This window comes from Microtus oregoni, unplaced genomic scaffold (assembly GCF_018167655.1).
Source record: "Microtus oregoni isolate MIOR12 unplaced genomic scaffold, Mior012 000017F_ref0000208, whole genome shotgun sequence".
Taxonomy (NCBI): domain Eukaryota; kingdom Metazoa; phylum Chordata; class Mammalia; order Rodentia; family Cricetidae; genus Microtus; species Microtus oregoni.
This window is the reverse complement of record NW_024543076.1, coordinates 2423958-2443262: the sequence shown is the minus strand read 5'-3', so window position 1 is coordinate 2443262 and position 19305 is coordinate 2423958. Positions and strand designations below refer to the sequence as shown.

Genomic DNA, 19305 nt, shown 5'->3' with positions numbered 1-19305 from the left:
TCTTGTGCGGACTTTCTCTCACAACACCAAATGGTTCTATCCACTAGCAACACCTGTATGGGGTTACCAGAGGTCAGTGTCACCGACAAAGTAGAATTTGGGGCAGAAGAGATGTAGGCAAAAGAGCCCCTGAATTCCCTTGCAGAATGAGCTGCAGGCAGCGTTCCCGCCCTCCTGTACGGCTAGCTTTACACCCGAAATAACAACACAGAAACTATATTCCTTTAAACACTGCCTGGCCCATTAGCTCTAGCCTCTTACTGGCTCTCACATCTTGACTAACCCATTTCTAATAATCTGTGTGGCTTACCGGGAAGGATTCTAGCCTACGTCCATCTTGAGCTGGAGCTTCATTGCGTCTGTCCTGGAGAGGAGAGGCATGGCGACTGAGCTCACTTCCCTTCTTCCCAGCATTCTGTTCTGTTTACTCCACCCACCTATGGGCTGGCCTATCAAATGGCCCAAGGCAGTTTCTCTATTAACCAATGAAATCAACAGATTGACATATGACCTTCCCACGTCATTCCCTAAAGGCTAGAGACCACCCGAGGCTTTCGTGGTGCTAAAGGGTGGCCGCAAACAAGTTTTGCAGTAATGCTGTGGCTGGAGATAGCCGAGAGTTGAGTTTAGGGGCCATCGGGATGACTCAGAGGTTGATGGTTGTCATCATCCTGATACCCTGAGTTCAATCCTCAGAACCACATGGTGGAAGGAAACCCTTTTCCACCAGTTATCCCCTGACATCCACATGTGTACCATGGGACTGAAGGCCCCTCTGCCCCCTCAAACTGAATGTTAAAAAGAACTTGGTTATCCTCATGAATGGTGAGCTCCCCATCACTGGGTGAATAGAAAACTATGAAGGGGTGGCAAGTGAATGAGATGATAGCCAGGCCTCTATGGTAGGCACTTGACTCCCAATAAAGAACACAGTTATACGGGAGAGCATTCGTATTTTATTATACAATGCATATTATTAGAGAACTTGTCATTTACAAATATGGTTGTCACTAGCCAACATGGACTGAAACCATGTGCCCAAAGGAAATGGTACACGAGCCTCTCTGGGAGGTAGTGTCCAGGAATCACAGCAGCTGGCCCCAGGTCTGGGAATGCTCAGAAGAGTCAGTCCCTGCCCAGCCCAGTCTCAGGAATCTTATGTCCCGTGGTCTGGCCCTTGAAGCTGGACATTTGAGACAGGTGTCTGTCCTCCATTTCCCTCAGGGTGGCCTGGACTAAGCCTTTTTCCTACAAAACAAACACCCGCTGGGGTCAGAGTGTAGCTCCGCGGGCACACACCTGGGATGCGCACGGCCACTCTGGTTCTAACCCACGCACCATGGGAAAACAATTTGTGGTTTACCTTTGAGGTAAATCCTACAAAACCAAGAGCATCAAGACAGATGCCTTCTACCTTCAAGAACATGGATCCCAAGAAAACTGCTCTGAGAGTATTAGGGCAGCCCCCGCGGCTGCCATCCAGCTGCTGAGTATCCATGGCTCCGCACTGTGAAGAGGCACAGGGGAGAATCTGTTGGAGATGTTGACAGATCCTAACCAGATACAAAGGAGTTATTAAGGCAATTCCACTAGCTTTGGCTCCCTTGAGTCTTCTGGCACTGGCCCGCATTTCACAGATGGGGGCCATGAGGAGAAAGTGTCTTGCCGGAGGCCACACAGCTGATGGGAAACTAGGCTTTTGGCTAGTGCAAACCTTGGCCCAGACCAGTCTTTCTGCTTTATACTCAGGACAATCCCACCCCACACTGTGAAGGGTAGGAAACCCATCTCAGAGACCAGCGGACGTAATCTAGAGGCAGATTGGGCCCAAGGAAAGCAGGTGGGAAAGCTGAGGTGGCCTCTGCCAATAGGGAGCTGGGCTGCCGTGTCCACACCACCTGCTGGGAGCACAGACCCTGTCTGCAACCGGTTCCATTATCTTGGGCAGTCAGTCACCTGACTCAAGCGTACCGATTCTGCTGTGTGGACGATGGGCTCATGTCCCACTTTGGAGGGCTGTAAGGATCAAGTGTGCAGTGGACAATTCGCGTGATAAACGCCTGATACGATTGTTAAGAGACGCCTGGCTTGGCCCTGCAGCGGTGTGTGTGGGAAAAGCTCTTCATAGATAAGATGTAACATCAAGGGTACATCTCCCATGTTAGCTATGTCCCCTATGTCCCGTCAAATCCGCCTTGGAGCCATCCTCAGTACTCCCTTCCGCGAGTAGCAGTCAACTGATCGTTCATTGCCTTGAAGGGGACTTTCTGAACCATTTTTGGGAGGAAAGGGATGCAAATATCCTTAGAAAGCAGCTGGAATGACAGGTCCTATATCTGCAAGCCTCATTTGGGGGGGGGGAGGGGCTTCTTGAGGCAGATAAGCCAGAGGAGTGAGACAGGCAAAGAGATGGTTTTCCTATTTATGCTGGGACGCACAACCGTTTAAAGAGGCAAAACTGTGAACTAGCTTCTGCCTGAAGACTGTCTGAACAGACTTTCAGCAGCTGGGAGAGGGGAGGCCGTCAAAGAGCAGGCCAGAAAAGCCGGGACGCTAAGAAGGCCTTCCTGATTTTTTCTTGTACCTATTTGAATTCACCCTTGTTTAAGTGTAGAAGATGAAGATGCGAGAGGAACGGGAGACTAGAAACCCTCTCGGGTTCTCTGGCTCAAGGTGGCCGGGATAAACTGAAATGGCTGGAGAGCAGGTGACTCCCATGGGGTCCTTTAAGGAGATGCAGTGCCTCCGCCGGGAATCTTTCAATGAAAATTACTGTGTGCTTGCTGTGTGCCAGGAGGTTCTAAGCGCTGCATGACAGTGTCCCAGACACAGGCAGCGCCGGGGTTGCGTGGGCAGAGCCTGTAGACCAGCCTAGGAAAGGAAGCACGGTCGCCTAGGGCAACCGGGGGATGCTGATGGCCCCCTCCCAGAGGCGCAGGGCCGGGTAGAGCGGTTCCTGGAAGGTGGCGTGGAAGGTGTGCAAGTGGCTCATGCCACCGCCCACGTCGTAGAAGGCCAGCACGCCGGCTTCGTAGTCCAGGAAGACGCCGATCCTATGGGGGTCGCGGCGGGGCCGTAGGCGGCTTCGCTGGCAATCATGGAAAGCCCAGTACTCGAGGTCGTAGCGCTTCACGCACCACGACTCGCGGTTGCAGCCCAGGCGGGAGGCGGCCGAGGACCCGCGGCGCCGCAGTGACGGGTAGGCCGCGCCCACCCACCAGCCCACGCCCGCCTCCTGCACGTCCACCTCCCAGTAGTGGCGGCCGGCTGCGAAGCCGTCGCGGCCCAGCACCTGACGCAGGGCGTCGAACCGGGGAGCGGGGCTTGGCCCCAGGCGGCCCAGCAGTGCACAGCGGACAGTCAGTCCGTCTGTCGACAGCCGCAGACGAGAGTGCATGGTGTCCGGGTCCAGCGTGGGCGTGCGGACGTCTGCGGAGGGGGCGGGAAAGACGAAGGTCAGAGGGCGGCCACGCCCACCTCGGGCCCTCCGACCCTGCGCGGCGTGGCGAGGGAGGGCCCGGAGGAGGAGCTGTGGGAGGAGCCACAGGGCCACGCCCACTCTTAGCTTTTTCTATCCAGGTACCCGAGACTGTTGGGTAAAAGACAGAGGGAAAGATGAACTTAACACACGCTACGCCCTATTACGACCTGAGTTTGGATCATGGAATGTACTGCTTAAAAAAAAAAAAAAAACAAAAACCAGGCGGTGGTGGCGCACGCCTTTAATCCCAGCACTCGGGAGGCAGAGGCAGGCGGATCTCTGTGAGTTCGAGGCCAGCCTGGTTTACAAGAGCTAGTTCCAGGACAGGAACCAAAAGCTACGGAGAAACCCTGTCTCGAAAATCAAAAAAAAAAAGAGTCAGCCAGGCAGCGCACGTCTTAAATCCCAGCACTCCAGTCAGGCGGATCTCTGTGAGTTCAAGAGAGCCTGGTTTACAGAGCAAGTTCCAGGGCAGGTTCCAAAGCTACGGAGAAACCCGGTCTTAAAAACAACAACAACAACAACAACAACAACAACAACAACAACGTGCGTTCCAGGACAGCCAAGGCTACACAGAGAAACCCTGTCTTGAAAAAACAAAACAAACAAAAATCTTACTGCCGAGGAAGCCCTTAATCCCAACACTCGGGAGGCAAGAGGTGGCAGTTCTGTGAGTTTGAGGTCAACATAGGGAGGTCTCTGTAGCATGTTCCTGGACAGCCAGGGCTACACAAAGAGACCCTGTCTCAGAAACAAAAAAAAGGGATAGAAAAATCCCATAACTATTAGGACTCGGTTGCATGTTCCTTTTATTCTTTAATTTTGAGGCTTATGCTTGGTCCTAATATTGGTATCATACCACGCATACTCTTAGGCAATCTGCCTTTTAAAACCTGCCGGCATATTCTTGAGCCATATCAAACGTGTTTCAGTGGTGATCCTAGTTTGTATTATGGACCCAAGTCCATCACAGTGTGACGAGTGCAGTACAGATATCTGCCAGAATAGGGAGCCAGATGCCATGCACTGGAGCCTCCGGGAGCTGGGAACAGAACCTGGCTTCCCTAAGGAGAGTTGCGAATGGTAACACTGAGCCATCTCTGGTTAGAGTTTCTCTAGGTTAAAGGGTTAGAAATTGGAACAACAGCCATCCTTTTGGCATAATAAATGAGGGATCATGAGAAAGTCTACCCTTTGTTTTGTGTACTTTTTTTAATGCATTTTATTTTTCAAATGTTTCTTTTTCTTCTTTTTTTAAAATATGTAGTTCAGGCTGGCCTCGAACTCGTGATCATCCTGCATTAGCCACCACAGGTAGCCAAACATTTCTTTTTTTTTCTATTTATTTATTTATGTATAATTTTTAATGTATGAATGCTTTGTCTGTCTTTATGTCTGCAGGCCAGAAGAGGGCATCAGATCTCATTACAGATGGTTGTGAGTCACCATATGGGTGCTGGGAATTGAACTCAGGACCTCTGGAAGAGCAGCCAGTGCTCTTAACCACTGAGCCATCACTCCAGCCCCAAACATTTCTTTTAAAAATATGTGTTCGCCGGGCGGTGGTGGCGCACGCCTTTAATCCCAGCACTCGGGAGGCAGAGGCAGGCGGATCTCTGTGAGTTCGAGGCCAGCCTGGTCTACAAGAGCTAGTTCCAGGACAGGCACCAAAGCTACAGAGAAACCCTGTCTCAAAAAACCAAAAAATAAAAAAAATAAAAAAAATAAAAAAAATAAATATGTGTTCAAGGCTGGGTGGTGGTAGCGCATGTCTTTAATCCGAGCGTTTAGGAGGCAGAGGCAGGTGGATCTCTGTGAGTTCAAGGCCAGCCTGGTCTACAAGAGCTAGTTCCAGGACAGGCTCCAAAGCTTGACTCAAAAAACCAAAAAAAGAAAAGAAAAGAAAAAAGAAAGAAAATATGTGCTCAGTGATTTCGTTTTGAGAAATTACTCCTGAAGATATACAGAAAATAAGGCATATTTATCCACTCCTTTACTAATTCAGTAAATTGAGCTGGGCAAGGGGAGAGGCGTCCCTGACCATGAAGGGTGGCCTGGGCCAAGTGACTGGCCAAGAGAGTAAAGCATAGGCCAAAAGGGTAGATAACCAAAATGGCTGGATTGTATGGGGAATTATATACAGGGGGAACAGAAACTCAGCCCTTGGGCTGAAGAAGTTTAGGGGACAGGGTATGCCAGCCACACCCGGTAACAGGGAGGGACTGAGGCATGCTGGGAGAACCTGGTAGCTAGTATCCGCTTTGATATTTTATTTTATTATTTTTATTTTTAAATTTATTTGACTTTATTTTATGTGCATTGGTGTGAAGGTGTCAGATCTCCTGGAGTTACAGACAGTTGTGATCTGCCATATGGGTGCTAAGAATTGAACCCAGGTCCTCTGGAAGAGCAGCCAGTGCTCCTAATTCCTGAGCCATCTCTCCAGCACCCATCCCCCACTTTGATTTTTTAATGGGCACCTCAATTAGCCATTTGTTCCAGATTTTGAGACCTAATACCTACTATATAGCCGAGACTAGTCTAGAACTTGAGATCTTCCTTCCTAAACTTCTGAGTACTGGGATTAAAAACTGTGTGGACACCAGGCCTTGGTGGTTTTTACCTCTAATCCCAGGACTTCGGAGGTAAAGGCAGGGGGATCTTGAGTTCAAGGACAGCCTGATCTGCAAACTAAGTTCCAGGACAGGACAGCAAGGGCTACACAGAGAACCCCTGTCTCGAAAAAACAAAAAACAAACAAAAAAGTGTGGAACCACACCCAGCAAAAATGTTTTGAAAACAAGTTTGCTAAACAGTAAGAATGTGTGTTGGGGTGGGGGCAGGCTCATTTCCTGTCCTTCTTCCACTTTTGCTCCTCACCCAACCTCCTTCCCCCCCACTCCCGGACTTACATTTCAGGAAGAGTGATCTCTCCGGAGAAGGGCTGATTTTCAACAGGGTGCCTGGCTTGGTGCTGGAGGATCCCGAGAGCTGGCAGTTCATGTCTGTAAGGGATTGCAGTTGTGAGATGCCAACATCTGGAGCTCATGCAGGCAGCACAGACAAATACACACCAAAGTCTCCCAAGAATCATGTGCAAACTTAGAAAAAGATACTTTTTGCTCAAGCCCTGAGCCCCTTCTTATCCTGGTTATTTTTTGTCACATTGACTTAAGATAGAGTTATCTGGGAAGAGGGGCCTCAGCTGAGAAAACGCCGCCATCAGATTGGCCGGTAGAGCAGTTTGTAGGCTTTTTTTTTTTTTTTTTTGCGTGTGTCTTCTTCCCTCCCCCCCCCCTTTTTGTTTGTTTTGTTTTGAGATAGGGTTTTTCTGTGTATCCCTGGCTGTCTCAGAACTTGCTAGGTAGAGCAGGATGTCCTCGAACTCACAGCGATCTGTCTGCCTCTGCCACACACACACACACACACACACACACACACACACACACACACCGAGTACTGGCATTGGAGGTCTGTGCCACCATGCCTGGCACTGGAGGACAGTTTTCTGTAATGATTGATGCAGAATCACCCAGTCCACTGTGGGTGATGCTACCCCTGGGCAGACAGACCTATGTGGCATAAGAAAGCAGGCTGGGCAAGAGATGGGGAGCCAGGCAGTAGCAGTGTTCCTCCATGGTCTCTGCATCAGTTCCTGTCTTGAGTTCCTGCCCTGGTTTCCCTCAGTGACGGCCTATTAACTGTAATGTGAAATACACCCTTCCCTCCCCAAGTTGCTTCTCGTCTAGTATTTATCACAGCAATAGAAACCAAAGGAAGATACGCCCGGTTCTCCCCACCTCAGCTCTCCTTACCCCCTCTACGCCATGCCCATTCCTGTCAGCTAAGCCTTTTACTCTCCTGCAGCGTGACCAGCTCCTCTCACTTCACCGTAGGCCTTGGTGTTTGTTTTTCCTTCTGCACATTTTCCCAGGAATGGGGTATCAGTGAGAACAGAGAACACAGGCGGAGCGGATTGTAACCGACCCTGGATGGCAGCCTCCCAAGCAGGAGCTCCATCATACAGATGTGCAAACAAGAAAACCTCTGCACAAGGTGGCAGAATGACTTCAGAGCTGTGTGTCACCCCTGTGTTCCTGTCCTTAGAACTCCAGGGCCTACAGAATGCCACTCCACTTTGCCTCAGGACCTTCCTAGAGAGGCCTCCTCAGAGCTTGCTATGAAAGGTTCCTCATCTCTGTCCCCTCTAACTTTACTTTGCCTCACAACAGTTCCTGTGGCCCCAAACACATGCTGTCTCTTTTCCCCTCAGAGGACTGTGGGAGCCACGGAAACAGCAACACACAACAGGCACACAGCCAATGTGGAGACTGAATTGCCACCACAGCTGAGGGGATCAGTGCCAGGGACTTCCGAGTTCTCCACAGGCTTTGTGGGCACTTCAGGGCTGGACCCCAGATGGGTACTGAGGTTGAGGAGGGGCTCCTGCAGCCGTCTCATGAGGCCCCAGGCCCCAGGCACGTGATGGGGCAGGTCCTAGAAGGAGTGGGGCAGAGGTGAGGTGACAGGGAAGGGAGCGAGCTGGAGGCGGTAGAAAGGCCTCTGGGTGTGTAACAGCTGTGTTAGCCACCTGTGGGGGTGTGACTGGCCCTGGGCAGATGAGGAGGGGTGAGAGCTAGCAAGGTATTGGTGTGAGCAGAACAGGCTGAGGTGGCATCAGTTAAGGAAGGGTTGGAGTGGGGCATGGTAGCACACACCTATAATCTACTCGGGAGACTGAGTCAGGAGGATTGAAAGGCCAAGGCCAACCTGAGCAACTTAGGAGGACTTTCTCTCAAAATAAAGAGAGCTGAGGACGTGCCTCAGTGGCAGAGTGCTTGCTTGGCATGTTCTAGGCCCTAGGTTCCATTCCAAGTAGTGGGAGTGAGGGTAGGGTGGGCACTAAGCCAGGACTCCTAACTGCCCTGCTAGGGCATCATGTGGGAAAGGCATGGCTTAAGTTGTTGGCTACCTCCGACTGTCACGTTGTTGGGACGGAAGTCATCACGAAACAAGTCTCTGGGGAGATCTTCGGGAGAGTCTCTAGATGGGGGAGACCCATTCTAACTGTCGGAAATACTGCTGCATCGGTTGGGGTCCCAGACTGGACAGAAAGGTGACAGTGACCCAAGCTCCAGCACCCGGCTGCAAATGCAGTATCGCCTGCTGCCTCCAGCTCCTGCCACCCTGAGTCCCTCACAGGGCAGGCTGCAGGTACAAGCCAAACCAACCCTTCCTTCCAGAGGCTGAGTGTGTTGGGTCTGTGCTGCTAGACCCTATAGGGAGTAAGGGCTCCAAGTCTGTCATTAGGCAACTCACTTTCCTTCAGGCGAGTGTCCATTGGTGTCTGTAAAGTGTCCCGGATGGCTTCTGTAAACTCCTTAAAGAAGTTCTTGATGGGCTCGAAGGACAGGGGCACAGGGTGGCTCAGCTCCGGGGGGCTCATCTGCTGTCCCATCTCTGACTTAGTGGCTACATATGCCTGTGTAGACGGGCATAGGGTCAGGATGGTTCCAGGGGTTGCAAGCTGAATCTAGCCTCTGCTGTATACCCCATTGTGCCTGGCCACCATGGTCAGGACGAGCTGTACCACAAAGCAGTGCCTTGGGGAGGCTGCTCAGTGACCTGAGATATAAGGCACATAGAGTTGTTGGTTGGTTTCCCTTCACCCTTCCTCCCCTTCTTCCCCTTCATGTCCCACAGGGTCCCGAGCAAGGAGGAATGACCAGGACATTGCCCTAGAGTCCAGGTCACCGTGAGGGTCTGCCTCAGGACTGACCTGGGTTCCATTCTGTTTTATCTTGTTTTCCTGGGACAGAATTTTATGGAGCCTAGGCTGACCTTGAACTCCTGATCCTCCTACCTCTACCTCCAAGACACTGGGATTACAGGCACACTTCACCATTCCTGGCCAGGTCCAGGTTCTGATTCTAGGAGAGTGTGAGCCCTGATGAGTCCTGTGACCCTTAACCCCACATCTCACCTATCAGAAGCCTTGCTGCAGAGCTCCAGTAAACCCCTAAGCTAAGACTCGTGTGTTGGGCTGAATAAGAATGGCCCCATAGGCTCACATATTTGAGTATTTGGTCATAAAGGAGTGGCACTGCTTGAGAGGGATTTGGGGGTGTGACCTTATTGGAGTAGGTGTGGCCTTGTTGGAGGAACTATGTCACTGGGTTTGAACTTTGAGGTTTCAGATGCTCAAGCCAGGCCCAGTGTGTCTTATAGTCTCTTCCTGCTGCCTTCGGGTCCAAGTATAGAACTCTCAGCTACTTCTCCAGTACCACGTCTGCCTGCATGCTGTCATGACAATAGGGACTAAACCTCTGAAACTGTCAGCCAGCCCCAATTAAATGCTTTCTTTTCTAAGAGTTGCCATGGTCAGCCAGGCAGTGGTGGCACACACCTTTAATCCCAGCACTTGGAGGTCAGAGGCAGGTGGATCTCCTGTGAGTTGGAGGCCAGTGGCCATGGTCATAGTGTCTCTTCACACAATAAAACTGATGAAGACCGTTCACAAAGTGCTTGCAGCCTGGGGGCCCTGGGAAGCGGTACTGTTAAGACTATTTTAGTTCAAGATAGATATTAATTATTGTAACAGTATACTTCCTGACCACCTGCGTGCTGGCAGTGACGTCTACACGCTAGCCAGGGAAATCTCTGTGCACTTCCCCAGTGTGTAAAGATCATGTTCGTTGCCATGGTGACCCAGGTGCATGTGAGTAGCCAGTGGCAGCTGTAAGAGCAGGAAGTCCGGCTTTACCTGCAGCAGCTGAACGGGGTTGGGCTCCAGGCTCATGACCCACACCCTGGTGGAGAAATCATCCATGGCCTCAATTTGCTTCCTGCAAGACTCAGCTTGCTCCCTGTACACCTGGAGGGTGAGCTCTGTGTTCTTCTCAATGAACTGTTTGGCCAGTACTTCCTCTTCATCAAGGAGTAATCTGAGTTCGGTGAATTTCTGTGTCAGCCAGGCTTTACTTGAGTCTGCGTAAACCTTAAAGGAAAAAGAAAAGTCGACTGTAGACAATACACTTGCCAACCAGGAAGTATGGAACAGAAAACACCTACAGAGTGAGTCCAGCAAGGCAGCAGTCAACATGTATGCCTGCAGGCCAGAAGAGGGTGCCAGATCTCATTACAGATGGTTGTGAGCCACCAGGTGGTTGCTGGGAATTGAACTCAGGTCCTCTGGAAGAACAGTCAATGAATGCCCTTAACCGCTGAGCCTTCTCTCCTGCCCCTGACAAGTAGTTTTAAGACAGGATTTCTCTGAGTAGCCCTGGGGAACTTGTTCTGTTGACCAGGCTGGTCTCAAACTCATAAAGATCCGCCTGCCCCTGCCTCCCAGGTGCTGAGATTAAAGTGTATGCCACCATGGCCTGGTCTTTTTCTTTTGGAGTTAATTTTTTAAAAATTACAGTATATGCATGTCCGTGTGTGGGTATGTACTCATGAGTAGGAGTACAGGTCAGGGACAAAGACATCAGAGCTCCTGGTACTCGGAACAGACAGAACTCAGGTCATTGGCCACTGAGCCACGTCTCCTGCTGTTTTCAGCTTCTATCTGGTTTTGTTGTTCTTGCTAGGTGGGGTTGTTTGTTTGCAATAGGATGTGTCCCTTGGCTGACCTACTGCTCACTATATACCAGGCTGGCCTTGAACTCACAGCTATCCTCCTGCCTTTGTAACAGGGCCCCAGATCTTAGCACAACTGACTCCATGATGGAATTATCACCCAGGCCGTCAAACTCAGCACGTAGACAGCAGCACCTGACACAATGAGAAGAGAGGCCTGATCTTTCAGAGCCCGTGGAAAGTGTCTAATGAACTCACCTTGTTTTTTAGCTTCTGTGCTTCCGTTTCTGGCTAACTACTCTTGTTAACTGAAGTATGTCAACCCAGAAGATTTTTTTTTGTACATACATGCTCACCCTGAGAAAGGCTTGGGGCTACATGGGGATCCCAAAAACCCAGGGTAGTCACCAGCTAGTCAATAAAGACTTTCTATTGACTTAAACCCATGTCTGAGCAGTCTTCTCTGGTGGACACCCCACACCACCTCAGCCTCTCACATGCAGAGATTACAGGCTGTGCCGCCACACCCAGCCAGAGTTGCTATATGAATAAGTTCTAGAAATAAATAATGGTCATGTTTGCACACAAGGTGAATATTGGTCATGCCCCAGAAAGGACACTTGAAGAGTCAGCATTACCTAGGTATATTTGTCACTATGAAAGGGTATCAGGGCTAAAGAGATCAGAGGACCCGAGTTCGAGTCCCATCACCCACAAGATGGCTCACAAGCCCTGTAACTCCTCTTCCAGCCTCCATGAGCACCAGGCATGCATGTGGTGTGGTGTACAGCCACACATGCAGGCATAACATCATACGTGTAGAATAAAATTTTAAATTAAAAAATGAAAATACCTTCCTATGTTTCCTTATACAATGGAAAAGCAGAAAACACTGCAGTAAACATCTGGAAAAATAAAGTCTAAAAACTAGAGCAACTCCTTCCCTCATCCAAACTGTCTTCAGCCCACACAGCAGAGTGGGTCCCATAAGGACCTGGCTTCCCTGTGACACTGGGTTTTTTGTTTGTTTTTCCAGTACTAGGGATGAGTCTCCAGCCTTGCAGAGACCAGGCCAGCCCTTAGCTACTAAGATGTACCCTATTTTTTTTTTTAAGACAAGGTCACCCTTATGTAGCCCAGGATGGTCTCAAACACAGATATTCTTGCCACTGCCTCCCAAGTGAGAGGATTACAGCCAGTGACATTGTACATGTCCCCATGTGCTGTCTTGACAGGACAGCTATGGTTTGACAAGAAACGGGAAGTGAGTTTCTATGTGTCTCCTACAGAAGGCTTTAAGCCAGCTTGAGCACCCATGGCCTTATTTGTAACATGTACATAACAGGGTCCGTGTACCTGGCGACTGATGTATCCTTAATGAATGACCAGGGGAGGGAAAAAAATATGTTCCTGTCCACAGCCATACCACACTGATGCGACCGACTCAGTGTGATCTCAGAAAGGAGGCAGCTTGGGCCTGGTTGGCACTTGGATAAAAGGAAACATGTCCCAGAGCCCTGAGTGAGGAACATGTGTTAGAGGCAACCGAGCGAATCTGACAGGCCTCAGTAGAGACACCGACGGGATTCATTGTTCCTTCCAGCTGAGCTGAGTTTCAAGCAGTCCCAAAGATCCATTTTGTCACAAAGAATATCTCAAGTAGTGACAATGCACTGTACTGTCTCTGTGGGGGCGGGAGCTACTGAAGGGTCAGCAGAGAAAGTACATGAAGGGACAGGATGCTGAGTGGTGGCAGGAGATACAGGGGTGGGGTAGGCAGAGAAAGAGAGAGAGAAGGGGGAGAAGGGGAAGAGAGGGTGATAAGAGAGAAAGTAGAGAGACAGAGGGAGAGGGGGAAAGAAAGGAGAGAGGGAAAGGAAAGGGCAGAGGGAAGGAAGGGGAGGGAAGGGGATGGGGAGGAGAGGTAGAGAGAGATGGAGGGAGGGAGGCACAGAGAGAGACACAGAGAGAAGGAAGTTGGCTGCCAGTCTGGGTCCCATGGAGTCGAAGGGAAACTGGATGCCCACACCGAACTTTGGAGTTTGGAGCTGGGCTGGGTGGGGCTGGTGGAGTCTGGATGAGAAAAGCCTAAGAAAGACCAGCAAGAAAGAACTTGACCGGCCAGGAAGCCTTGTTCAGGGAGCCCGAGGGACTCAGTGCAGGGGACCCCACCTTCCTTCCGGGAGTGGGGTGGGGCTGTGAGGAGAAGGCAAGAAGCTGCTTCCTGCCTGCTGGGCATGACAGGACAACCCTACTGGGGGCTCTTGTGAGTGGTGTAGTCAGGGTGTAAGATAAGTCCTCCGATCCTTCCCAAGCTGTTTTAGTTAGAGTGGCCATGGCCAGTATAGTGGGCAGAGGAGTGGCTGAGCCCGCCCAGCAGCGTGGTGGAGGTCAGTAGTATGTTCAACGTCAGCAGCAAGGCTACATCCTCATGGCCTCATTTCCAATCTGGCAAAAGTTGGCTCATGTCACCCTGTGTGTTGTGTCCACAGACCCACGTTCTGATTCCATTCCTGTAGTGCTCAAGGACCGTGACCGCACAGAGCTGAGAGCTGAGGACAGTTATTCCAGCCTTTATAGGCGACCAGGTCCGATACCAGCCCCAGACTGTGCCTCAGGTCCCTTTCTGGCCTTTCCTCAGCTCTCTCTGCAGGCTGAGGTTCTCAGACTTCCTTGGGTAAACAGGAAGAGAAACTAGAGGGAAGGCAGGGGGTGAGGGAGCAGCAGGGTGCTTCTCCCAGCAGGGCAATGACCCAGGGGTGGCTCCCATCGAGTCCCTCCCTCCCCTAGGTCCCAGGAGACACCTGCTTGTAGTTCTGGATTCAGCTCATACTGACTGCAGGCAGGCAGGCTGGCTGGCTTACTGTCTGAGCGCCTCTGATGGGTCCTTCGACCTTTCACTGAGCATGCTCTTTTCCTTCAGCTGAAACCACAGAGTGTTTCTGTGCTCCCAGGTGGCCCAGGTCCCTCCTGCTACGTGACCCATGATAAAGTACTTCCCTTCCTAGCTTCTCTTTCCTTCCCTTTTAGGACAGACTCTCCCACAGAGCAGGCTCACCTTGAACTTATAGCTGAGGATACCTTGAATTCTTGAATCGCCTGCCTTTACTCCCCTAGTTCTGGGATTTTGAGCACTCAACACTGCTATGCCTGGTTTTATGGAGGATTGTGAGTTGCTGGAAGTTGACTCTAGTGGTCTTTGTGTACTAGGCAAGCACTAGACCGACTGGTCCGTATCCCCAGCCCAAACGTGTGGCCAACCATACTGAGGCAGACTTGTTCACTTTGCTTTTTGGGTGTTTTGGTTTTTTTGTTTATCGGAGTAATCTCTTTTTATTGTCTTTTAAAGATGCGTATTACTGTTGCCTACATTGGCTTGAATGCCATGGCTCAAGCAATCCTCCTGCTTCAACTTCTCATGTAGCGTGGACTGTAGGCAGCACCATTTTGTCTGGCTTAGACATGCATCTCCTATGGGCCTTTCAGTTCTAACAGACTGCACATTCTAAATCTGCTATTATGTTTGCTTCAACAGGCAACAAGCAGTCTTCATCCACACAGACCCTCTCTCCCACTCTCTCCTACTTTCCCACCCATTTATAAAAGTATCAAAGTATGCGGAGAAGAGGTGGTGCACACCTTTAATCCCAGCACTTGGGAGGCAGAGGCAGGTGGGTTTCTGAGTTGGAGGCCAGCTTGGTCTACAGAGTGAGTTCCAGGACAGCCAGGGCTACACAGAGGAACCCTGTCTCAAAAAACAAGACAAAGCAAAAAGTATCAAAGTATGACACGGTGGCACATGCCTGTACTTCCGGCACTTCGGAGGATGAAACAGGAGAATTGAGGCTCAAGACCAACTGGGCATTTCTATGTATACTTAGAATCCCAGTAATCAGAAAGCTGAGGCAGGAGGATTATCATAAATTCAAGCCTGGTCTACATAGTGAGTTCAAGACCAGCCTAGACTATTTAGAAAGAACCAAACTGGGCACAGTGGTGCATGTCTTTAATCCCAGCCCTTGGGAGGCAGAGGCAGGTAGATCTCTGAGTTCAAGGCTAGCCTGGTCAACAGAGGGAGTTCCAAGACATCCAAGGCTATCCAGAGAAACCCTGTCTTGAAAAGACAAACAAACAAACAAACAAAACAAACAAAAAGAGAATGACTCAGAAAGACTCTTGAGATCCTGAGTCCAATTCCCAGCAACGACATGGTGGCTCACAATCTTCTGTAATGAGATCGGATGGCGTATCATATTATGTACCCATAATAATAAATAAAATCTTAAAGAAGACGACACTTGAAGTTGACCTCTGGCCCCCTGATCACAGGCACACAGATGCACACTCACCTGCATGAACACATGTACACACACACACACACACACACACACACACACACACAGGCTCAAGCAAGACACAGGCTGGTAAAACCCTCTCCCCAAACAACTTCGCTGCCCAAGATGTGGGCGATTCAGAGAGAACGGTGTTGCTGCGTTGCTGATGCTCAGTATTGGCACGAGGAGACATCTAGGGCTTCATCGAAGATGTGGTTACCCCTGCCACATGAACGCCCTGACCCCTGAAGAGCCACGGCGGGGAGCGCCGAGCCTTAGAGGGTGTGGGCTGGAGATTGTTAACCAGGACTTTAATTGTCCCCTGGAATGGAGTGGTGACTGGCTGGGTCACTGGCTTCTATTTCATAGACTTTGGACCATATCTGAACTTTACTGATCTGTTTACAAAGCTCCATGGGTTCGTTTCCACACCAAAGAAAACTCTCCTCAGTTAGGCACAGAGAAGGGAAGATGGGGGCACTTGCCTTGAGCTTTTCCCCAGCGTCTTCCAAGTGGGCTATGTTGTCAGCGTGTTGCCGCTTCTTGGTCGCCAAACACTCTAAACAGTCCTGGAAGAGTTTCTGCGATGGGGGTCAGGAGAGAGAGGGAAGCTGTCATTTTCAAACCCTCATCTCTTGCTGGTTTTCCTTAATCACATTTTTCTTTATCTACAGTGCGGGATCAGGGGACACTGGGACCATAGTGTACATGAGGAGGTCAGGGGACAATCTGCAGAGTTCCTTCTCTCTTTCCACCTCGTGGGTCTCAGGGCTTGAACCCAGGTCGTCAGGCTTGGCAGCAGATACCTATACCTGCTGAGTCATCTCACTGGCCCGCCCATCCATCCCTGAATTCCTTTTCAGCAGAGGTACCTGAGGCTCTGAGAGTGGGTAGCTTGCCCGAGGTCATGTGGCTAGGAGGGTGGTGAGCAGATTCTGGCTCTCTGCTCAAGCCTTTGTACAGGATGCCTCCAGCCTGGGTGTCTCTCTCTTACCTTCCATGTGTCTGTTTTAGAAGTTACTATTCTACTAAATGCCTGCTTTGGGTCTTCTTCCTCCGACGATGGCCCTTCTCCATAAGCCTTCCTTACATAAAGCTGGCCTTCCACTTGACACCTGGGCCTACCTCATAGGAACAGGGGTGGGAGTCTGGACCCTGGATCAACCAGGATTACCAGCTTCCAGAGGAGAGCTGGCCTCGGGCAGGAGTGTGGGCTCTAGAGTAAGACTAAAGCTAGGTCGTGGCCCTGCCTCTGCAGCCGTGGGCCCCACACCCATTTTCTTCACTGCAAACAGGGTCGCTGTGGAGACTGAATGAGATTCTCGTGCCTGGCCATCAACACACACAACAAGCTGTAGCAGCCGTGGTGCATGGCTTTACTGGAAGAGGGAACTGGGGACAGGGAGGGGGTCAGCCTTGGTCTTAGCTTCTCCATGTGTATCTCCTGTGACACCTAAGCCACCTTACTGCCCAAGGTGGCCCAAGAATACCCCAGTCTTCCAGCTTGAACCCTCCACCTCCAACCATAGGAATCTGTCTTAGGACCCCCAGAAAACCTCCAATCCCCTTCAAGGCCATGCCCAGTGGCGCTTCCCTGCCTTGGCTTCCTGCCACAAGTTCCATCTTTTTTATCCGGCTCTCACTGACCACCACCTTGGTCTCCCTACTACGGTATTTACCACAAGGCACTGTTACAGTTCTCCCCCGGACAAGCCAGGCAATGCATCCAGGTAAGAGGAGGATCTGACCTATGACCCGCCTCACTGAACAGGTGTTTTATGAGTGAATGGCTCTGTAAGCTCGTAGAGCTAGGGCATATGTGGATGCACTGACGAGAGGAACCCCGAGACAGACTAAGGAGGGAGACACTTGGGCCACATCTCTGGAAAACAGCCTTGGATGTCCAGGTAGCAGCATCTGGGGATCTATATTACAGTCATTCACAGGCACCAAAAGGAAGGTTCTGGAAGCGGGGACATTTCTTATGAACCCAGAACTCTACGAGCCAGCCTGTGCTCCCATTGGCCTGATTTCAGATTATACTTGTAACAGGTGGTGATGTCAAAGGAGGGCATAAATGACATGTGGCCGGGCAGAGGTCAAAATACGTCTTAGGGATAGAAATAATAAAATCAGCTTTGTGAAGACAGAAGGTTCGGCCTGGCCTGCCTTCCGGTTCTGAAGAGCCAGGCAAGCCTGGTGGGGTCCTGCTCAGCGGTTATCTGCAGAGAAGGCTGTGATAGGCTAGAGGGGAGCAGTGGTGTGTTTGCATAGGGGGAGGAGCAGGATTCAAGGCAGGAAGATGGCCTTACTGAGTTTGCAAAGCAATACAGGCCTACAGGCTCCAGTTGAAAGTGGCCTATTATGAACTCCAGTGTCCAGCGACGTTTCTAGGCTTCATGATGCGCAATCGTGGAGTTTTCTTTTTCTACATCCACAGTTCTAGTCCGGTCTTTTGACATAGTCTTGCTATGTAGCACTGGTTGGCCTAAAATTCTAGTCTCCCTGCCTCAAACTCCCTGATGCCGAGCGAGCGTCCCAGAACCCTTGTCTGTGTTCACTAAACCTCAGGTTTTCTTTAAGCCGGTGGCAGCGTCGGGCAGCTGCCCTAGCAGAAGCAGTAAAGGACATCTGAGGATCAGCCTGAGCCTCCCAGTACCCTCAACAAGTCTTCTAAAACTTCACTGGTGGTTTGGTCTACCTTTGCACGGGGTTCTGCCTCCAAATCTTACGTCTACCACCTAGGGGACCACAGTTTCCAAGTCCTAACGTGATGTGGGAGTGAGACCTGCCCGGCCTGGCGCTCCTTCGTCCGTTATTTCTGTTGTTACTCCTCTGTTCAATCTCCGCCCTCCCAGACCTGCGTGAACACCCCACGCCCCACGTCTCCCCACCTGCACGCTCGCAGCCTCCTCCTGGGCCAGGCCCACCGGGTGGCCGCGGTGGGCACCCAGCACCGGGCACAGCGCGCACACGCAACGGCTGCAGCGGCGACAGAAGAGCTCAGCCGGGCGTTCGCTGTGCTCAGGGCAGCGCCAGCGGCAAGCCCCGTCGGCCTGGACGGGCTCCGGCATGCAGGCTGTCTCACTCGCCATTCGCTGTGGCAACCCCTGTCCCGCAGTGTAGCCGGTGGGACGGCTGCGAGAAACGAAACTTTGCTCGGGGCGGGGTTGGCGACCCAGCACCCAGTGGCGGGCTGGGGCGGAGGGGCGGGGGGGGGCGGTGATGAGCCTTGGTCCCGCCTAGTGCTGTATCCACAGTACAGCACCTTCTCACTCTTCCGCCCTGTGCGGGAGGGGGCTGCCACAGACAGGGAACGCTGGGGCTCGCTCGAACGGATTAACTGGCAGGTGGGCTTCCCCCTTGGTTACGCTGGTCTTGGGGGTTTTGGCAAACTTCCGGAGTAGAGATGCCTGGTAGGTGTGGCCTGCCCGGTGGGGCCCGCATTTCCCACACTCCCACTTGTCCCTTTTCCTGCAGGGCTTCTTTCCTGGGTTCAGCCTTGGGAGTTTGGAACAGATTTCCAGGAAACCGCAATTAGCCCCAGGCTGGAACTCTGAAGATGCTGGGATCCCTCCTCCCCTGGTGGGTGGTGGCCCACCCTTTGTTTGCAGCCTGGGGGATTGGAGTGCAGCTGCTGTTCACGGCCACCCAACCACGTGGGGGTTTTGGTTTAGTTCCCTCCTCCTTCAGGAAGCCTCAATTTTCCAGATCGGTCATCACTCACTATACCTCATTCCGTTCCCTACGTTCTCTTAACCACGACTGAAAACACTAGGGTATCAGGACCTTACTGGCCAGTTTGTCAGCAGGGATATGTGTTGCTAAATTGGTATTTGTAGAACGAATTAACAAAAGAAAATCTCCATGCATTACAATATCGAGCTTGGTGTTTTATTATTATTTTGGTTG

At 51.2% G+C, this 19305-nt stretch overlaps 1 protein-coding gene across 1 annotated transcript; it reads right to left on the bottom strand.

Moving 5' to 3' along the window:
* Positions 1 to 944: 944 nt before the first annotated feature.
* On the bottom strand, positions 945 to 18514 carry Trim14 (tripartite motif containing 14). The gene is made up of 6 exons (XM_041667574.1): positions 18288 to 18514; positions 15879 to 15974; positions 10245 to 10478; positions 8801 to 8963; positions 6394 to 6486; positions 945 to 3429 (listed from the first exon to the last, which is right to left on the bottom strand). Exons 1-6 carry the CDS (start codon positions 18486 to 18488, stop codon positions 2894 to 2896), a joined length of 1323 nt encoding a protein of 440 aa, XP_041523508.1. The 5' UTR covers positions 18489 to 18514; the 3' UTR covers positions 945 to 2893.
* Between the last annotated feature and the right edge of the window lie 791 nt (positions 18515 to 19305).

What these genes read in the sequence shown, in the direction of transcription:
- Trim14 (XM_041667574.1), bottom strand. Translation starts at nt 18,488, where the DNA reads ATGGCGAGTGAGACAGCCTGCATGCCGGAGCCCGTCCAGGCCGACGGG. An exon ending in ACGCTGGGGAAAAGCTCAAG is followed by an intron (nt 10,479 to 15,878) that starts GCAAGTGCCCCC and finishes TTTTCCTTTAAG; the next exon opens with GTTTACGCAGACTCAAGTAA. An exon ending in ACCCCGTTCAGCTGCTGCAG is followed by an intron (nt 8,964 to 10,244) that starts GTAAAGCCGGAC and finishes CCGTCTACACAG; the next exon opens with GCATATGTAGCCACTAAGTC.